At 39.9% G+C, this 17,245-nt stretch overlaps 1 protein-coding gene across 1 annotated transcript in view; it reads left to right on the plus strand.

Annotated features, from left to right (window-relative positions):
• Positions 1-10,738, plus strand: part of ENTPD3 (ectonucleoside triphosphate diphosphohydrolase 3) — a 33,669-nt gene extending 22,931 nt beyond the window's left edge. The window contains exons 5-10 of the mRNA XM_069473482.1: positions 556-715; positions 1,693-1,926; positions 7,054-7,326; positions 7,502-7,612; positions 8,036-8,173; positions 10,502-10,738. Of these exons, the coding sequence (XP_069329583.1) occupies positions 556-715; positions 1,693-1,926; positions 7,054-7,326; positions 7,502-7,612; positions 8,036-8,173; positions 10,502-10,738 (1,153 nt within the window). The remainder of the gene's footprint in view (positions 1-555; positions 716-1,692; positions 1,927-7,053; positions 7,327-7,501; positions 7,613-8,035; positions 8,174-10,501) is intronic.
• The last annotated feature ends 6,507 nt before the right edge of the window (positions 10,739-17,245 follow it).

Consider the following 17,245-nt stretch of genomic DNA (forward strand, 5'->3'; position numbering starts at 1 on the left):
ACACCAGTGGTTTTTCAGTCCACTGACTGCCATGGTGACCATCATATCCCATCGTCATGATGCAAGAACAGCAGAAAACTCAACCCTCTTCCTTTCCCCCTTCCTCCTAAGCTCCCCTTCCTTCTGGCTGGATGAGGGAGGGCTCCTTTATATGGTGCCCCCAAGAGATTACTTATGCCACTTCTATGCCTTCACCAATCTCCTTGCCTCTGCTGCTCTGACACAGAGCAATGGCAGTTAAGTAGGAGGCTCTTACGATTAGCTGATCACTGGAGAGTGGAATAGGAATAGGTAGGGGTGGGAAGAACACATTGTTCTTTTACTGAAAGCTATTTTCCTGCTTGGCAGTCTGACAGGTAATAAGTGCATCCCAGTTTTGCGGTTGCGCTGGAAGTCTTCAGCTTGCAAAAGAGGTTGCTATGTACTACACACATCTGGAAAATCATCCCTACCAGCAGGGAGGTGGGGAGGTTTACATTTCCACCTGAGGAGACTATGGATTTTAAGACTGTGTTGTCTGGGCACTCAGCCTTTTGTGTTCTGTGCCTTGCATAGGTTGCAAAATGAAACAGCAGCTAATGAAGTCCTTGCGAGCATCCAAAGCTACTTCAAGTCCCAGCCCTTTGATTTTAGGGGTGCTCAAATCATTTCTGGGCAAGAGGAAGGGGTATATGGATGGATTACAGCCAACTATTTAATGGGAAATTTCCTGGAGGTGTGTGGAAACAAATGCATGGTTTTTAACCTTACTATTTATCCCATCCCCGAGTGATAGACATCTGTCCTGTATCATTCGTATCACATAATGTGTTAGAGAAACACCTGTGAGACAATAGATAAGAAAAGATATGAATAGCTGAGGAAAAACATGGGTCATAAATAGGACCAAATGCACAGCGGAGAGGGAATGTCATCACTTTACTAGCTTGTGTGAAATTGGAAGGGGTGGGCTCTAAATTTAACCCTGGGCTATGCGTCTTTTGAAGGGCAGTTGGGGAATGACCCTTCCAAGAGGCTCCATGGTCATGGAATTTATAGAGCCCTCAGTGGGCTTCCCTGAGTCCCCAGAGTCAGAGGGAAGACTTCCCTCTGTGTCCTCAGGCCTCCCTACAGTTCAATCTCTGCGCCCCCCGTTCCTTAGGTGCAGAGGAAAGGCCACTCCAAGAGACAACCTCCATATTACAGAGGGCACAAACTGGGGGCACCCAGACCACATCCTGCCCAAGACCTATTTTGTTCCCCCTCAAATGTATTTTAAATTTTTCTATTAATTACCCACAGTTAATATTTGGGGAATTTCACATAAAAATCCACATTTCTAGCTACTTCTGACCACCTTACCCAAAATTGTGGCACCCAAATTGGAGGGACTGGTCACAATGGGCTCACATTCCTGCATGGTAACAACCAATGGGAACAGAGTGTAACTCTGGGACTTACCAGTTTGTCATAGTCCTTACCAGTCCCTATTATAGACACCTAATCGTCACTCAGTTAGTACTCATCTATGTGATCTGCCCAGCTCCCGTAGCATTTGAATTCACCACCCCTGAAAGAAAAGGAGAGAATTGGTCCTGAATGCTCCCCTGTCACACTTCTTAGCAATAGGAGATGGGCCTTGGGTAGAGAACCCTGGGCAAATAGAGGTGGTGCCTTTGGCCTTCTTTCTCACTTCCTTTCCCCACTGTGCAGAAGAACCTTTGGCATATGTGGGTGCATCCGCACGGCGTGGAAACCACAGGTGCCCTGGATTTAGGCGGTGCCTCCACTCAAATATCCTTCGTGGCAGAAGAGAAGGTGGATCTGAACACCAGCGACATCACACAGGTGTCCTTGTATGGCTACACGTATGCGCTCTACACACACAGCTTCCAGTGCTATGGCCGGAACGAGGCTGAGAAGAGGTTTCTGGCAATGCTCCTACAGGTACCTGAGCCGAGGGGAGGGTGCCCTGGAGTCTGCCCTTTCCACTCCAATTGTCCAGTTGGAAGGTGGATGGAAATAATGGCATTTTCCAATTAACTCCTGGAGGTCCAAGTATACTCGCTCTCTCTTGCACTCTCTCTCTCTCTTTCTGTTTGTTGACCACTTCCAGCAAACTTGAGTAAGAAGTCAAGGAAGTTGCAGAGCTCCATGTGTTTTGTAAATGATTCAAGACCTGAGATCCCTTCCCTTTATGAACACAAACTGTTTTAAACCAGTTGCTAAATAAGCCTGAGAATTTTGAGACTCCCTTGGGTGCAGACAAAATACTTTTAGTGGTCACAAGAGAAATGCTTGCTGAAAAGGGAGAGGGCAAAGCCATTCCCAGGCTCAGCCTCCTTTTAGATGGGTCTATATTAGGCAAGCCAGATGCCTTTCATATAGTGGAACTTTACAGCAACCAGATTCCATCATGTTGGTCAGTAATTCATATGGTAAGTGCTTTGGGGCCCAGAAGGCTACTTCCAGCATTAGCTGGAGAGCTGTTGCTAATATAAACGCAACATTATGCAATGTGCGTCAGTGAGGGCCCTAGCTGCTCCCGTGTCCAGGGCACATCCAATCTCAGCCATGGCTGGGCTGCTGAGATGGAGAGGAGGGGCCTTGACTAGAGGGAGATGAGGACAACCAGAAGCCACAGATCCTGGCTTCTGATGGGATTGGGGGCAGGGGACAAGGCCTAGGTCAGCCTGTGAACAGACTGGACACAGCATCAGTGTGTTAACCCCCATTCCTCCAATCTACCTTGGTAACTGAGGACGGGAGCAGTATTCCCAGGCACTAGCCTGCAGAAGAATTGAGCTGGCTCACAGAAGTGTCCTCCGCAGCAGAACTCACGTCTTCAGACCCCTGCATTTACCCAGTGTTCATGCAGGGTGGGTTATGGGAACTCACCCTCCCGTTCTGGCCCCTCCCCAAAACTTCTCTCGGAGTCTCCAAAGAAAGGCAGGCTCCTCATCATACGTGCACGTGACATTGATTGTCAGGAGAGTCTGAGCACTGCCTAGGGAGGACAGACATGAGAACCCTACAGACAGCCCTCCACTCTTGCATGGCTCCCGCCGACTCTCACTCCCTGCCCCACTCAGCCAAACCCAACCCACAGGCAACCCACTCCGCCCTCCCCAGTGGGGGTCTCAGTAATCACCACTTATCCTCATTTGCTCATTGAAGTAATTCAACAACATGCTTCCTTCTAGGAAAGGAACCCTGGGAAGTTCTCTTTTCTCCAACTCCTTTTATTTCCACAATGGTTTAATGTCCCTTCCTCCAGCTCTGGCCCTGGCAGGGGTGGAAGGTGGAGGCTCAGGTGAAATCATTCTTTGCCCAGAGTGAGTGAGGGTCAGAGAGGCTAACTTCTTAAGTTTGGCTGGCCCTGAGGAACGTGTGTGTGTGTGTGTGTGTCTGTCTGTCTGTCTGTCTATATGTGTACACCTACAACAGTTACTAAAGAGTGATATCTATGTATCCAGCAGTCCTTAGTAGAGAAGTAAATACTCCACCTTTCTGAGGTGTCACGTAGGTTTGAGAAGTCAGGACTCCAAGTGCGGTCCCAGCACTGGAGGCAGAGGAGTGAGCCCCCAGGCTATCACAATCAGCTCACGGGGACAGAGGTCTCTGATTTGCCTGGTGACCTCTAGATGCCTGAGAGGGTGGCTCTTCCCCTGGAGACTTCTGACTCAGCTAAGGAGAGGGATCCAACTGTGATAAGGCTTACCTACAAATGCATGCCCAGACCTGCCTGACCAATACTTTCATGGGTCAAATATGCGTTGCCAAACCCTGACTTGGAAGGTTCATGCAAATTATTGCATCATGAACGCTGGCTGAGTAAACTCCACCAGTCTAGGTCTCATTTCCTACAATATAAAGAATTACATAGTGTTGTGAGAATGATACCTAGATATATACTTTGCAAATTATTTTTTTATTAATGAGTTTCCTGTCGCCTTATGGCTCAAGTCTCACTCTGACGGCATGTCAGACATTAGGGGCGTGCATTCACTTTCTTTATTTCCCTTTTAAAGTCAGAATTTTGTCTTCCTGTTCAGTGAAAAACATTCATAAGATGCACACTGAAATGTATAAACAATTTTTTAAAAAAACAGAATTAACCACTATTAACATATTCCTGCATTTTCTCCCAGTTTTTTTCATGCATGAATGTGATTGACAAACTTAGCTTCATATGGTATATATAGCTTTATATCCAGCTTTTATTTTACCTAACAATATCTCATGAGCAATTTCCTGTGTTGTTACTATCCCTGAAATTATAATTTTTATGGGTGTGTAATATTCCAAGTGTCATACTTTAAACGCAAAAAACTATATTGATCATTTTACCATAGAAGAAAGTACATTCCTATTGTAAAAATTCCAAACCATACAAAAGCAGTTAAAGTAAAAATGAAAGAACCTTCCTCCAACCCCATTTACTGAATGCAGTCACTAGTTACGACTTGATATGTTGTTCTTCTCCACTTTCCAGGTCAGTACATTAACTTATTTTCTTTACTGTTTAATATCCAATAATTTGTCACCATTCTCCTCCTGATGGGCACCAGGCTACATCCTGTATTGTTGCTGCCACAACAATAAAATAAACCTTCCTGCATGTACAACCTTATGAACTAGTGATTTTACTTCTGTAGGATAGGGTCAAAGAAAAGATGTATTTTTTATTTAAATGGCCAAATAGGCAATCTTCCAACAAAATTAAAACCATTCAGATTCCCAACAATGTTTTGATGACTTTTTGAAATCTTATAACTTCAGAGATTTTAAGACATCCCAATAATAAGTACTTAGATAATGAAGATTTCTTTCTGGATTTTCTGTTATGTTCTATACATCCATTTTTTCATTCTTGGGCCAATATCATATTGTTCTACTTGCAATAGTATGTTTTTTTACTCTCAGGCATTTATTCTGAACTTCAAAATAACTTTAGTAACCCCGAAAAAGTTTTTCCATTGAGATTGTGATTATAATTACATTAATGTATATATTAAGTTGGTAAAATTTGGCTTATTCATATTGAGAATTTCTATCCAGAATTATAAAACGTCTTTCCATTTATTTAGTTCTTAGCTTGTATCCTTCAATAAAATTTACAGATGACATCATTCGTTCTGTACCGCTGTTTATTTTTTTATTTTTTTTTATTTTTGTACCACTGTCTTGTTTTTTGTGTTTGTGTTGACACTTCTTTTTTTATTAGTTTCTAAAAAATATATATACAAAGTATACAACATTGTTCCTAACTTCATTCATGGGATAAAGGAATTGCTACTACTTGTCTTTCTTGAACCATTGTTGTTAAATGTAGTTTCTTTTTGTATGTTTTAATACTTTCTATCACTATTGAGAATAGTTTCTACCACTGTTTTTTCCAATTTTAACTGGTTTTACTCTAAGATCAGCTTGTGCTGTAGTTTTCTAGTGCACCTTTTCTCTCTCAAGCCCAGTGGATTTACTTTTTCGTAACAGTGCCCTCCCTGCAAACACTAAGTTTGGTGAAGATTGTTGAATGTTGAGTGCCTGAACTTGGCACATTGGCAAACTATATTTAAAGAATGTCTTAACAAATAATTCAAACACAAAAGGGAAAAAAGAGAAGTGATATTTACAGAGTTTCGTCTATGTGCCAAGCCAGAAATAATTTATACTATTCTTGATCATTGAAAAAGTCAGATTTGGAGGTAGATACTAAATAAGCAGTTGATTGATTTGATTTTTTTTCTTCCAACCAATATTTCAGCCATTGGGTAACCCAGGTATGATATGCTACAAATTAGATGTAACGATTTCTTAAAATCATAGATTGTTTTTCACACCATGGAGGCAGAAAGGGGACTGTTCACCTCCTCCCCAGTCATATGAAGATCTTTCTGGAAGACACTCATGTGAGTTGTATTGGATGAGTGTTGAATTTTTTATAGGATTCTGTGCAGAATCCTGTCACTGGCCATTGTTAAATAATTGCATTATTTTGATGTATACCTCAATTTCCTCATCAGTAAAATGAAAGAGTTAGGCTGTCTGAGTCAAGATTTTACTGTAGAGGAAACTGTATGCCTTAATGGCTTTGAAATTGAACAGAGTTCAAATCTAATTCCTTAGAAAAGAGAGTTCATAAATAGAGCCAAACACATTCAGGACTTTAGCATAAGATAAAGAGAGTATTTTGCACCAGTAGATTAAAGATTGAATAGTCATCTGGAAAAAGTAAATCTATGTCCCTACCTCAGTCTTTACATCAAATAAATTGTAAATGGATCAAAGATTTATATGTGACAAGGGTATTTATTTGTTTGCAAATAGCAAAATGATTGGAAACTACCTCAATGCTCATTTAGAGGGTATTCCTTAAGTACATTATGGTTTACTTGTACAGTAGAATATCATGCAACTACTAAAAAGAAGAAGCCACTCTACATGTACAATGAATGGAAAGATCTCAGAGATACATTTTTACATGAGAAAAGCAAGGAACAGAACAGGATATATTAAGTGCTACCATTTATGGTTTTAAAAAAAGAAAAGAAGTGAGAGAAGAAAATATATTTGCATGTATACAAGATCTCTGGAAGGACACACAAAAACTGACAATAGTGATTGTTTCCAGAGAGGGGTCTTGTGTGTGGAAGTGGGTGAAAGGGAGACTTCATTTTCGTATGTTTATTTGTACCTTTTGGGTTATTTTACTACATGGATAGATAATATTCTACTTAAAATGATGCATTAATCTAAAGATACCTGTTTTCTCACCAAAATGGAGCTTATAAAACCTGCTTGATAGGGCTATCATAAGGGCTGGATCAGATAATGTGAGAGAGAGCCTAGTACTGTGCCTGGTGTAGCGTAACTGTCTCACCCACACACTGCTTCCCTGCCCTTACGTAAGTTATCCAGACAACCTAGGATCAGGTACACACTGGTGCAGAGTGGTATTTTTTCAGTTTCTCTCTTAGCATTGGAAGGTAGTCATAGTGAGAATTTGCAAAAGGGAAATACCTGGTCCTCCACAAAAGAGTGGTTTCTGACACCTCACTCTTATACCTACAGAACTCTACCACCAAAACCTATCTCGCCAACCCCTGTTACCCTCGGGATTATAGCACCAACTTCACCATGGGCCACCTATTTGACAGCCTGTGCACAGTGAACCAGAGGCCAGCACGTTACAACCCTGACAAGATCATCACTTTTGAAGGAACTGGGGACCCATCACTCTGTAGGGAAAAGGTGGCTTCCATATTTGACTTTAAAACTTGCCATGATCGAGAAACCTGTTCCTTTGATGGGATTTATCAGCCAAAGGTTAAAGGGAAATTTGTGGTAAGAGCAAAACCCACTGGAAGATTCCTTTCTCCCCTTCTCATCAAATATTTATTTCTCACCTTTCTGTTTCTCTTCTGCTGACCCGTTACCCACTTTCTTATTCCCCACCCCAAAACTTCCATATTATACCCCATTCTGAGAACTAATTTCCTTCTGTACTATTTATTTACAGGCTTTTGCAGGATTCTACTACACAGCCAGTGCTTTAAATCTTTCAGGTAGCTTTTCCCTGGACACCTTCAACTCAAGCACTTGGAATTTCTGCTCACAGGATTGGAGTCAGGTCAGTATTTAAAGAGAAATAATCAATGTCGGTACAGAAAAGTGTAGCAGAATCTACTCCATGTGTGTGCATGCGTGTGTATGTTCTGAATTTGGCCTGCGTGCTCCTTCTGCCACATCCGAGAAATGGGGTCATAAGGGCATCTACCTCATGCATGCAGTGTGCATCAGTGTTATGAGCACATACGCAGTGGTTAGAACAGTGTTTGGCACATAACAAGCACTCAATGAATTTAGAGGTGGTTATTTTGTGATATTGTATAGGGATATTTTAATTATTATATTACATAATTGTATTTTTGGTCATTTTATTATGAAATTCTGAGTGATAAGATTCTTTAAAATATGACTGCTAATCTAAGGTGTTCATTTTAAAACATACCTGCCTTCCCTGGCTCTGAGATGTTTTAAATCTCCTTTTTAGCTTCCTGTTTTGCTCCCCAAATTTGATGAGGTGTACGCCCGCTCCTACTGTTTCTCAGCCAACTATATCTACCACCTGTTTGTGAATGTATACAAATTCACAGAGGACACCTGGTCCCAGATACATTTTAAAAAAGAAGTAAGTCAAAGCATGAAGCTTTTTCTCCCAAAAGAGAGGTTTGTATGCATGTATGCATGTGCCAGAAATGTAGAAGGTAAAGGGTACTGGTGATTGAAACTTGCTGGGCAGAAGCTGATCACACTGAGTCCTTCCTGGGAGAAGCGCCCTGGAGAATTTAGAGAGGTTGCTCACATGAGAACAATCCAGGTGAGGAAAGGACTGGAAGCCCAGGGCCAGTGAACAGGGAGGTCCTCAAAGGCAGGGACTTGTCTTACTAACTTCACGTTCCCAACATTCAGCACAAGAGGCAGAACTTAGTAGATGCTTGATAAATGTTTGTTGAGTTAATAAATAAATATGTTAAGGATCTGAGATTTTTCATGCTGAATAAAAACTTGAAATATTAATATAACTTAACTTTGTAAAGAGGAAAGTACCTAATTGTTCTCCATTTTACAGAGATGTCAGAGCAAGATCCAGGCTTTAGAGCATAAGAGAGTTACGTTAGCATTAAACAAGAATTTTCTCTCTGAATGAGCCTGAGGTCATTGTATTTACTGACCAAGACTTGGGAGAAGGGGAGGATCATCTTAGCTGAGCGTTTTATATATCTATAAATATATAGATATGTTATATCATTTATAGGTATAAATGATTATCAAGTAACCAGAATGGTTGGAAGCTGGAATCACAGCTGTCACCAGGTGACAGTGAAGGGGCCTCCAGACCTTGTTTTCAGGCAGGACTCAGCCTTGCAAATATGTTCAGCCAGCGCTATGTTCCCCGGGTTCTGGGAAGATTTTTCTCATTTCAGGAATAGCAGATGTGAAGCATGAAGGATGTCTGGAGTCAGCCTGTTCAATACTAGCTTTGGCAATAATTAGATTAAACCAATCAATATCCTGCCTTAGGCCTGCGACTGTCTACTTTTACTAAATAAAATTGAGTAATCTACAAAAAATAAGGATGTCTGGAGACATAAGGACTATTGGTGGCATGTACTCTCTAAGCTTAGCTTCTAATGAATCTAATTACCAGTAAAATACAGTCTAAGAATGGAGAATGACTTTCCATTGAATACTGATTTGGATTGATATAACCTCCTAGGTTTAAAGTTTCTTTCCTTTAATCATAAAGAATTTTATATCCAGCCAAATTAGTAATTAGATGTAAGGGTATAAAAAGACTTCAGAAGATTTGTCACACAAAACTTATATTGAAAATATTTTTAGAGGAAGTACTCAAATAAGAGGAGAATTAAACCCAGGAGATGTTACAAAAATATGGGAAGTAATAATAAATGATGTGGCTTAAAACTTATATTAAAGAAGAAAACTAACACTAAATAAAAGAGAAATATCCATCCATATAGTCCAAGTATAGAAAACAGCCAACATGAAAGGGCTATGGTAGGGGGGGTCATAGGATACAGGGATATAAGCACAAACTAAAAATGTCAACGTGGACATACAGGTATCATTTTTAAGGCAGGAAAGGAAAAAATATATAGAAAAATAGCACTAACTAAAAATTTAAAAGTACGACATTAGAAAGAAGTTCAAATATACCAATGATCACAATAATCATAAATGGACTAAACCTACCAGTTAAAAGACAGACATTGCCAGATTGGGTTTTTAAAAATCAAGTAGCTGCCATTTATAAGAGAAACACTTATACTTCAAACATAAGGACGTGGAAAGACTGAAAGTTTAAAAAAAAATTTAAATTATCAGTCAACCACCACCCAAAAGAAAGCTGGTGTAGTTATTTGATATCTGACAAAATAGTCTTTAAGACAAAGAGCCTTATTTGAGACAGACGGGGTTACAACATAATGATAAAAAGTTCAACTCACTACAAGGATTGCAAATTCAAAACATTTATACGCCTAACAAACCAACCTAAAAACATGTAAAGCAAAAATGGGTGGAACTAACAAGAAATTGACAAAGTCTGCTTCCCACTTGGACTGATTCCCTGTTCTTAGAAGCTGGTCCTGGGTTTAGTAAACTGCTCATTACCCTCTTTCTCTAGCCACAAACACTCCTCTAGCCCTAGACAACAGGGATACTTTCATTGTTATTAACTGCGCCTTCTTCGTGCCTGGCTGTGACAAGGTTGTGAGGATTCATTCTTTTAACTGTTTTTCTCTCCATTGCTGGAGGTGAGACCCCCAAGCCTTTGTGGCCACAGTGTGGTGTCTGAACTTGGACAAGTCCCTTCACCTCCTTAGGCCAGTTTCCTGTGGGAGCTTTGTGAGGTTGATAGTGGTGTGCCCGGGTATGTAACTGCAGCCTCGAGGCTTGTTCTGAGAACTGAGCCGTCTTCTCCTCTACTCCACAGGTGGGAAACAGCAGCATAGGCTGGTCTCTTGGATACATGCTCAGCCTGACCAACCAGATCCCAGCTGAAAGCCCCTTGATCCGCCTGCCCGTACAGCCGCCTGTCTTTGTAGGCATCCTCGCCCTCTTCACAGCAGCAGCTTTGCTGTGTCTGGTATTTCTTGCATACCTGTGTTTGGTGTCCAGGAAAAAGAGGCACTCTGAGCATGCCTTCGACCATGCAGTAGATTCCGACTGAGCCTTCAAAGCAGCTCCTGAAACCCAAGGGCTGCTTACAACCCCCCTGCGTGGCACCAGGCAATGCAAGCAAAGTGGCCGCCTTTAGGAAATACAGCTAAAGTCAAACACCTAGAACGTGTGCCTCTCAGACACTGATTTCCACCAAAGCACCTCTTGGGGAATCCCCCAGCTGCTCTGGGCACATTGCTTTTCCAGAGACCCCACCACACACTTGCTGATTTATTGGGGAACAGAGAAGAGACAGGCCCTCAAAGTCAGACCCTTTATTCCAAGTCCCCAAGAGAAAGAGTAAGTTGAGAATATACAGTTTAATGTTGAATAATTTACCTCAGGGCTTAGTTGCCATCTTCCTCCCTCAGTATTGCTCCCAGCAAGACACCCAGTAAGCATTTGAACCAGGCAAATATCTCATTTTATGGCTTCCTCCCATTGGGCCTTAATTAAGACTTTCTTTTAGCAAGCCCATAAGCATCGAGTGCCCTCAGACTGGTAGAATATAGTATCTGGGGGAGAAGGCTCCTTTCCCCGAGGACAGTGGCCAGGCTTCTGTCATGCAGGTAGGACCTGAAGCACAGAGACACACAGAAGGTCTCCAAGAAAACTGTAGGCCATTCTAAAAGTAGAATTCCCACTCTGGGCTCTGGTCACTAGATTGCAGCCTGTGTGTGTGTCATCATCCTCACCTCACCATCATATCTGTATGCCCTCCTACAAAACACACTTACACCTAGTGAGGTTATTGCATTCCAGATCTGACTGCCTTTGCTAGGCTTTTGCTTAGCAAAGGGCTGCCTTTCCATTGTTCTCATGCTGTGTATATTTTTCCCACCATTCCCACAGGTAAACTTGATGCTGTCATAAGACATCCTATTCTATGATTTGCTCACCAATTACTTTCCTAGATCATAGACCTCTCTGCATAGCAGCCATAGTTCTTAACTTTGGGGATAGAAAAGGAAGCTGCAGGAATATTTATCTCCAAAGTGGGAAGAGAAAGAACTCCAGCAAATCCAATGGCTACAAACTAAAAATCAACATTATTTCAGATAGCTGTTTGTTAGCTGAATATGTAATAAAGAACTCATATTTTATTTTGACTTGCAATGTGTGTGTTTGTTAACTTGCATATGGTACTCTTTCTCCTAAGGACCCAATATGGCATTTATGAGAGGAATTTTTTTTTTTTTTTTATTATCTTCTCCCAACTTTTAGTTGTTTTTTTTTTTTACAGTATATCTTGTTAGATACAGTATGTCCTCATAATGTATACATTATTTCTTGTACAATGATATGAAATAATATGGGAAATATTCATGATAAATTATTAAGTGAACAATGCAAGTTAAAAACAACAGTTTCATACTTTTTTCCCCACCCCCCCTTTCCCGACTCAGCACCTTCAAGTGTTACCACTCCCCAAACGGTGCGCAATGCACTCATTGTGTAGGCATACCCCCATCCCCTCCCCCACCCCCCACCTCAGTCTGATGTCCAATTGGTGTCGTTCCCAGATTTGTATTTAGGTGATGATCAGGGAAACCAATTTTCTGGTGAGTACATGTGATGCTTGTTTTTCCATTCTTGGGATACTTCACTTAATATAATGGGTTCCAACTCTCTCCAGGAGAACCACAGAGATGTCGTATCTTCATCATTCCTTATAGCTGAGTAATATTCCATGGTATACATATACCACAGCTTGCTAATCCAATCATGTATTGATGGGCATTTGGGTTGTTTCCACATCTTTGCTATTGTGAATTGTGCTGCTATAAACATTCGGGTACATATGTCTTTGTTACAGAATGACCTTTTTTCCTTTGGGTATATGCCCAGTAATGGGATTGCTGGGTCAAATGGCAGGTCTACTTGAATCTGTTTAAGATACCTCCATAATGCTTTCCACAGGGGTTGCACTAGTTTGCAGTCCCACCAGCAGTGTATTAGTGTTCCTGTCTCTCCACACCCACGCCAACATGTGTTGTTTTGGGTTTTTTTGATAAAGGCCATTCTCACTGGGGTTAAGTGATATCTCATTGTGGTTTTGATTTGCATTTCCCTGATGATTAGAGATGTTGAACACTTTTTCATATGTTTGTTAGCCATTTTTATATCTTCTTTTGAAAAATTTCTATTCATGTCCTTTGCCCACTTTTTGATAGGGTTGCTTGATTTTTTCTTGCTGATTTTCCTGAGTTCTAAAGGAATTTTTTTTAATTAAGAGAATTTTCTTTAAAACTTTCCCAGCGAATTAAGAAAACTATCCATTAATATCATATTTGTTCCAGAGAGTTCAAACTGCCTTCACTTTGATAAACCTTTGGGTACTTAAGATAATTGATTCAAACATTTCTGTACCTTATTTGACAACCTGCCACTCAGATCTCGATTCTCACCTGAAATGGCTGCTCCCATCCCAAACTGCACCTTTGCTCACACCGTCCTCCCTTCCCAGACTGTGGATCATCCTTCCACTCACCCAAATAATACATATTTCTCAAGGTCCATTTCTAGCTCTGTGTCTTCCACAAAGCTTTCCTGGCACATACACACTATGATCTAGGGCCTGGACCACTTTTTCAAAGCTGGTCACATAAATTCGTAGATTGTTATTCATCTTTAAGTGTGTATATGGCTTATTTCTAAAGTAGACAGTAGTCTACTTAAGGGCAAAGCCTGTCATACATCACTCATTCACTCAACAAACGTCTAAGAAACAACCATTATGGGCTTAACACCTTTCCAAGTATTATGATTTTGGATTTGGATAAGTGCTATGAATGTAGTGTTTACTCATATTTGTTGATTGAGGTTTTTTCCATAAATGACTGAGAAATGGGCAATCAACTATAGAGACAGATAAAAATAACATCCAAATCACCAAGAGTTTGCAAGAAAAAAACATGTCTGTGCAGGAAAGAGGGCCAAGGCCAAGCCTTGATGAAGGCAAGTCCTAGTCAACATTGCTAATGCATTTAGGAAATTGGAAGAAGTTGATGAAGTATTTTAGGTTTTCTGACACATATCAAAAAATTTTTACCAGGTATATCATCATGAAACCTTCAGTCCGAGTAACATATCTAGTTATCCTGGTGAGCAGACTTCTAAGATAGTCCCCAGCACCTTCACCCTCTGGTGTTACTCCTGCGGTTGATTATATGATTACATTATCACATGGCAAAAGAGATTTGCAAAAGTCACTACTAATCAGTTTTCCTTAAAATGGACAGCTTATCCAGGTAGGCCCAAGCTCATCACCTGAGCTCTTTAAAAGGAGAGCATTTTCTCCAGGACAGGAAGTCTGAGAGATCTGAAGCTTAGGAAAGATTAAACATGCCATTGCCAGCTTGAAGGTGGAAAGACACCATGAGCAAAGGGCCTGTGGGCAGCCTTTAGGAAGTGAGAGCAATTTCTGGCTGGCAGTCAGCAAGAAAACAGGAATCTCTCAGTCTTGAAATTGCAAGGAACTGGAGTCTGCCAACAACCTGAATGAACTTGGATGCAAATTTTCCCCCAGAACCTTCAGATACGGGTCTAGCCCAGTTGATATCTTGATTTCAGCCTTGTGAGATCCCAAGCAGAGAACCCAGTTGAGCCCACCCTGACTTTTGACCTAAGAACTATGACACTGCAAGGTAAAAGACATTGTTTTAAGCCACTAAATTTGTGGCAATTTGTTATGTAGTCATAGAAAACTAATGCAACTATGGAATCCCAAGCCCCAAAGCTCCAACCAGAGCAAGTGCTTACAGTTGAAATACATGGTCAAGATAAAGTGATGAGGTCTCATAAATCATGTCTCTTCCTTACAACAACCATGTAAGAAAGGCACAGACTCAGAGGTGAAAGAACATGCCAACACCACTCAGCTAATGAGTGTTTTTGGAGACGGAGGTTGGAAGTTGAGATTCTGGCCTAGTTGAGTCTAAAACCCATTGCATCATGTTTCCTTTCACATAGAAAGGCAATAGAATGTAGTAGTTAGGAGTTTGACTTCAGAATTTTGTACTCCAACATACTCATTCACATATGGACACCTGATTGTGACAGAGCTGTCACATCAAAGCAGTGGGAAAACATGTGGGACAATAGGTTATATTTATGGAGACAAATTAAATTTGACCCCTTCTTCACACCATTTGCAAAAACCATTTCCTGGGAGACTAAAAACCTAAGTGTGAAAGATAAACCTATAAAGATTTTAGAAGAGAATGTAGAAGAAAACTTTTAGGATTTTGGGTAAGGGAAGGGTTTCTTAAACCTATACAAAAAGCATTAACCATAAGAGAATATTTGATACATTTGGATCACATTAAGATTAAGAACTTCCATGATCAAAAAACAACATTAAAAGAGTAAAAAGACAAGCCACAGAGTGGAAGAAGTTATTTGCAACATATATAACTGATAAAGAACTAGTTTCCAAATTATATGAACTTCTACAAATTAGTGAGAGAAAAGCAGATGATCCAATTTTTTTAAATAAGCAAAAGGCTTGAAAAGACATTTTACAAAAGGAAAACTCTAAATGTCTAATAAACATATGAAAAGGTGCTCAATCTCTTTAACAGATTGAGGTAATGCAAATTAAAACTACAATGAAATAACAGTATATGGCTATAGTTTGGCAAAAATTAAAAGTTCTGACAATACCAAGTGTTAGTGAGGATGTAGAACAACTGGAACTCTCATACACTGCCGGTAGGAATGTAAATTAATACTACCACTCTGGAAAACTGTGGTATTGTCTATAAAATTGAAAATATACATACCAAATGACCCAGAAATTCCAGTTCAAGGTATGTAACTTAGAGATATGTGTTCTTAGGTATACCAGGATACACATCTAAGAATGTTTTTTGTAGAAATCAAGATGCCCATCCCATGAAATGGGTGAATAAATAGTGATATATCTATACTAGAAAATACCATACATCAATGAAAACAAAATAACTACAAGTATATGCTCAGTATAAATGGATCTTACAAACGTAATGTTGAGGGTGAAAAGCAAGTCACAAAAAAATATGTAGTATAATTCCATTGATATAAAGTTCAAAAACAGGCAAAACTAAACATAGAAGGTAAACTCTAAAGAAAAGCAAGGAAATTATTACTCTTATATTTAGGGGAAGATGGAGGTTGTGTTTAGAAAGGGAGAAATTGGTGTCTTAATCTGCTTGGACTGCCATAACAAAACACTATATATTGAGTGGCTTAAACAACAGAACATTAATCTTTTCACTGTTCTGGAGGCTGAGAAGTCCAAGATCAAGGCACCAGCCAATTCAGCTCCTGGTGAGGGCCCTCTTCCTGGCTTTGCAGAGGGCTGCCTTCTCATTGTGTCCTCATGTGGCCTTTTCCCTGAGCTCTCAGGGAAAGAGAGAGAAAGAGAGAAAGAGAGGAAGAGAGGAAGAGAGAGAGAGGGAGCTCTCTGGTGTCTCTTTTAGCAAGAGCATTAATCCCATTATGAGGGCCCCACCCTCAGACCTCATTTAACCCTAATTATCTCCCTGAGGCCCCACTTCTAAATACCACTTTGGAGGTTAGGGCTTCGACATATGAATTTCAGGAGACACAAACATTCATTCCATAACAACAATGGCCATGTTGTTCTATAACTAGGTAGTGGTTACAGATGTTTTCTTCTTCAATCTTTAATACATTTTCTGTATGTCCTATATGACACTTTAAAAATAAAGTTACAGATCTGGGTTAACTCAAGGATTTACTATTTCCTACCTTTATGATCTTCATAACGTCTTTCAATGTCTTTGAGGCTTGATTTCCTCATATATAAAATAGGCATAATACCTACCTCATGGGATAGTTAAGAAAAGAGAAAATAGAGCACTTAGCCAATGCCTAGCATACAGTGTGGCCAATAAATACAAGTTTTAAAAAGTATTTATTTTACCCATTTACTTATTCATTCATTCACTCATCATACTTTCACCAAAAGTCTAGTATGTGCCAAGCACTAAGCTAAATGACTGAGATTGTAACAAAAATGAGACAAACGTCTTTCCTTTTGGAACATGAGACTTGAAGGCCCTCTGCTGGAGCCATGGAGAAAATCCTTCCCAGGTCAAGCCATTTTTTTTTTTTCTAATTAAAGATTCTGAAAAAAAAAAAAAAAAGTCATTAGTTTAAATATATTTTTATTATTATAAAATAAGGAGATAATTGGAAATCTGAAAATTTGATGATATCAAATATTCCAGTTAATTTTTGTTTAGATGAGATAATGGTATTGTGGACTTTTTTCCAAGACTCCTTTGCATATGTTCATAATTTTCTAAAATAAGGAGCCTTAAAATATGCTTTAAAAAAACACTCAGAATCTCACTGCTTTATAGTTGATATTTTTCTTTCTGCATCTTTTTCTCCACACAGTTTTACATAGTTAAGATCATGCTGCAGTTACAATGTTATATTTTACTTCTTTCATAGCATTTTACCATTAGCACTTTCAGACCTCATTAAACATTATTCCCAAATATCA

The sequence above is a fragment of the Eulemur rufifrons genome, chromosome 7 (assembly GCF_041146395.1).
Source record: "Eulemur rufifrons isolate Redbay chromosome 7, OSU_ERuf_1, whole genome shotgun sequence".
Lineage (NCBI taxonomy): Eukaryota > Metazoa > Chordata > Mammalia > Primates > Lemuridae > Eulemur > Eulemur rufifrons.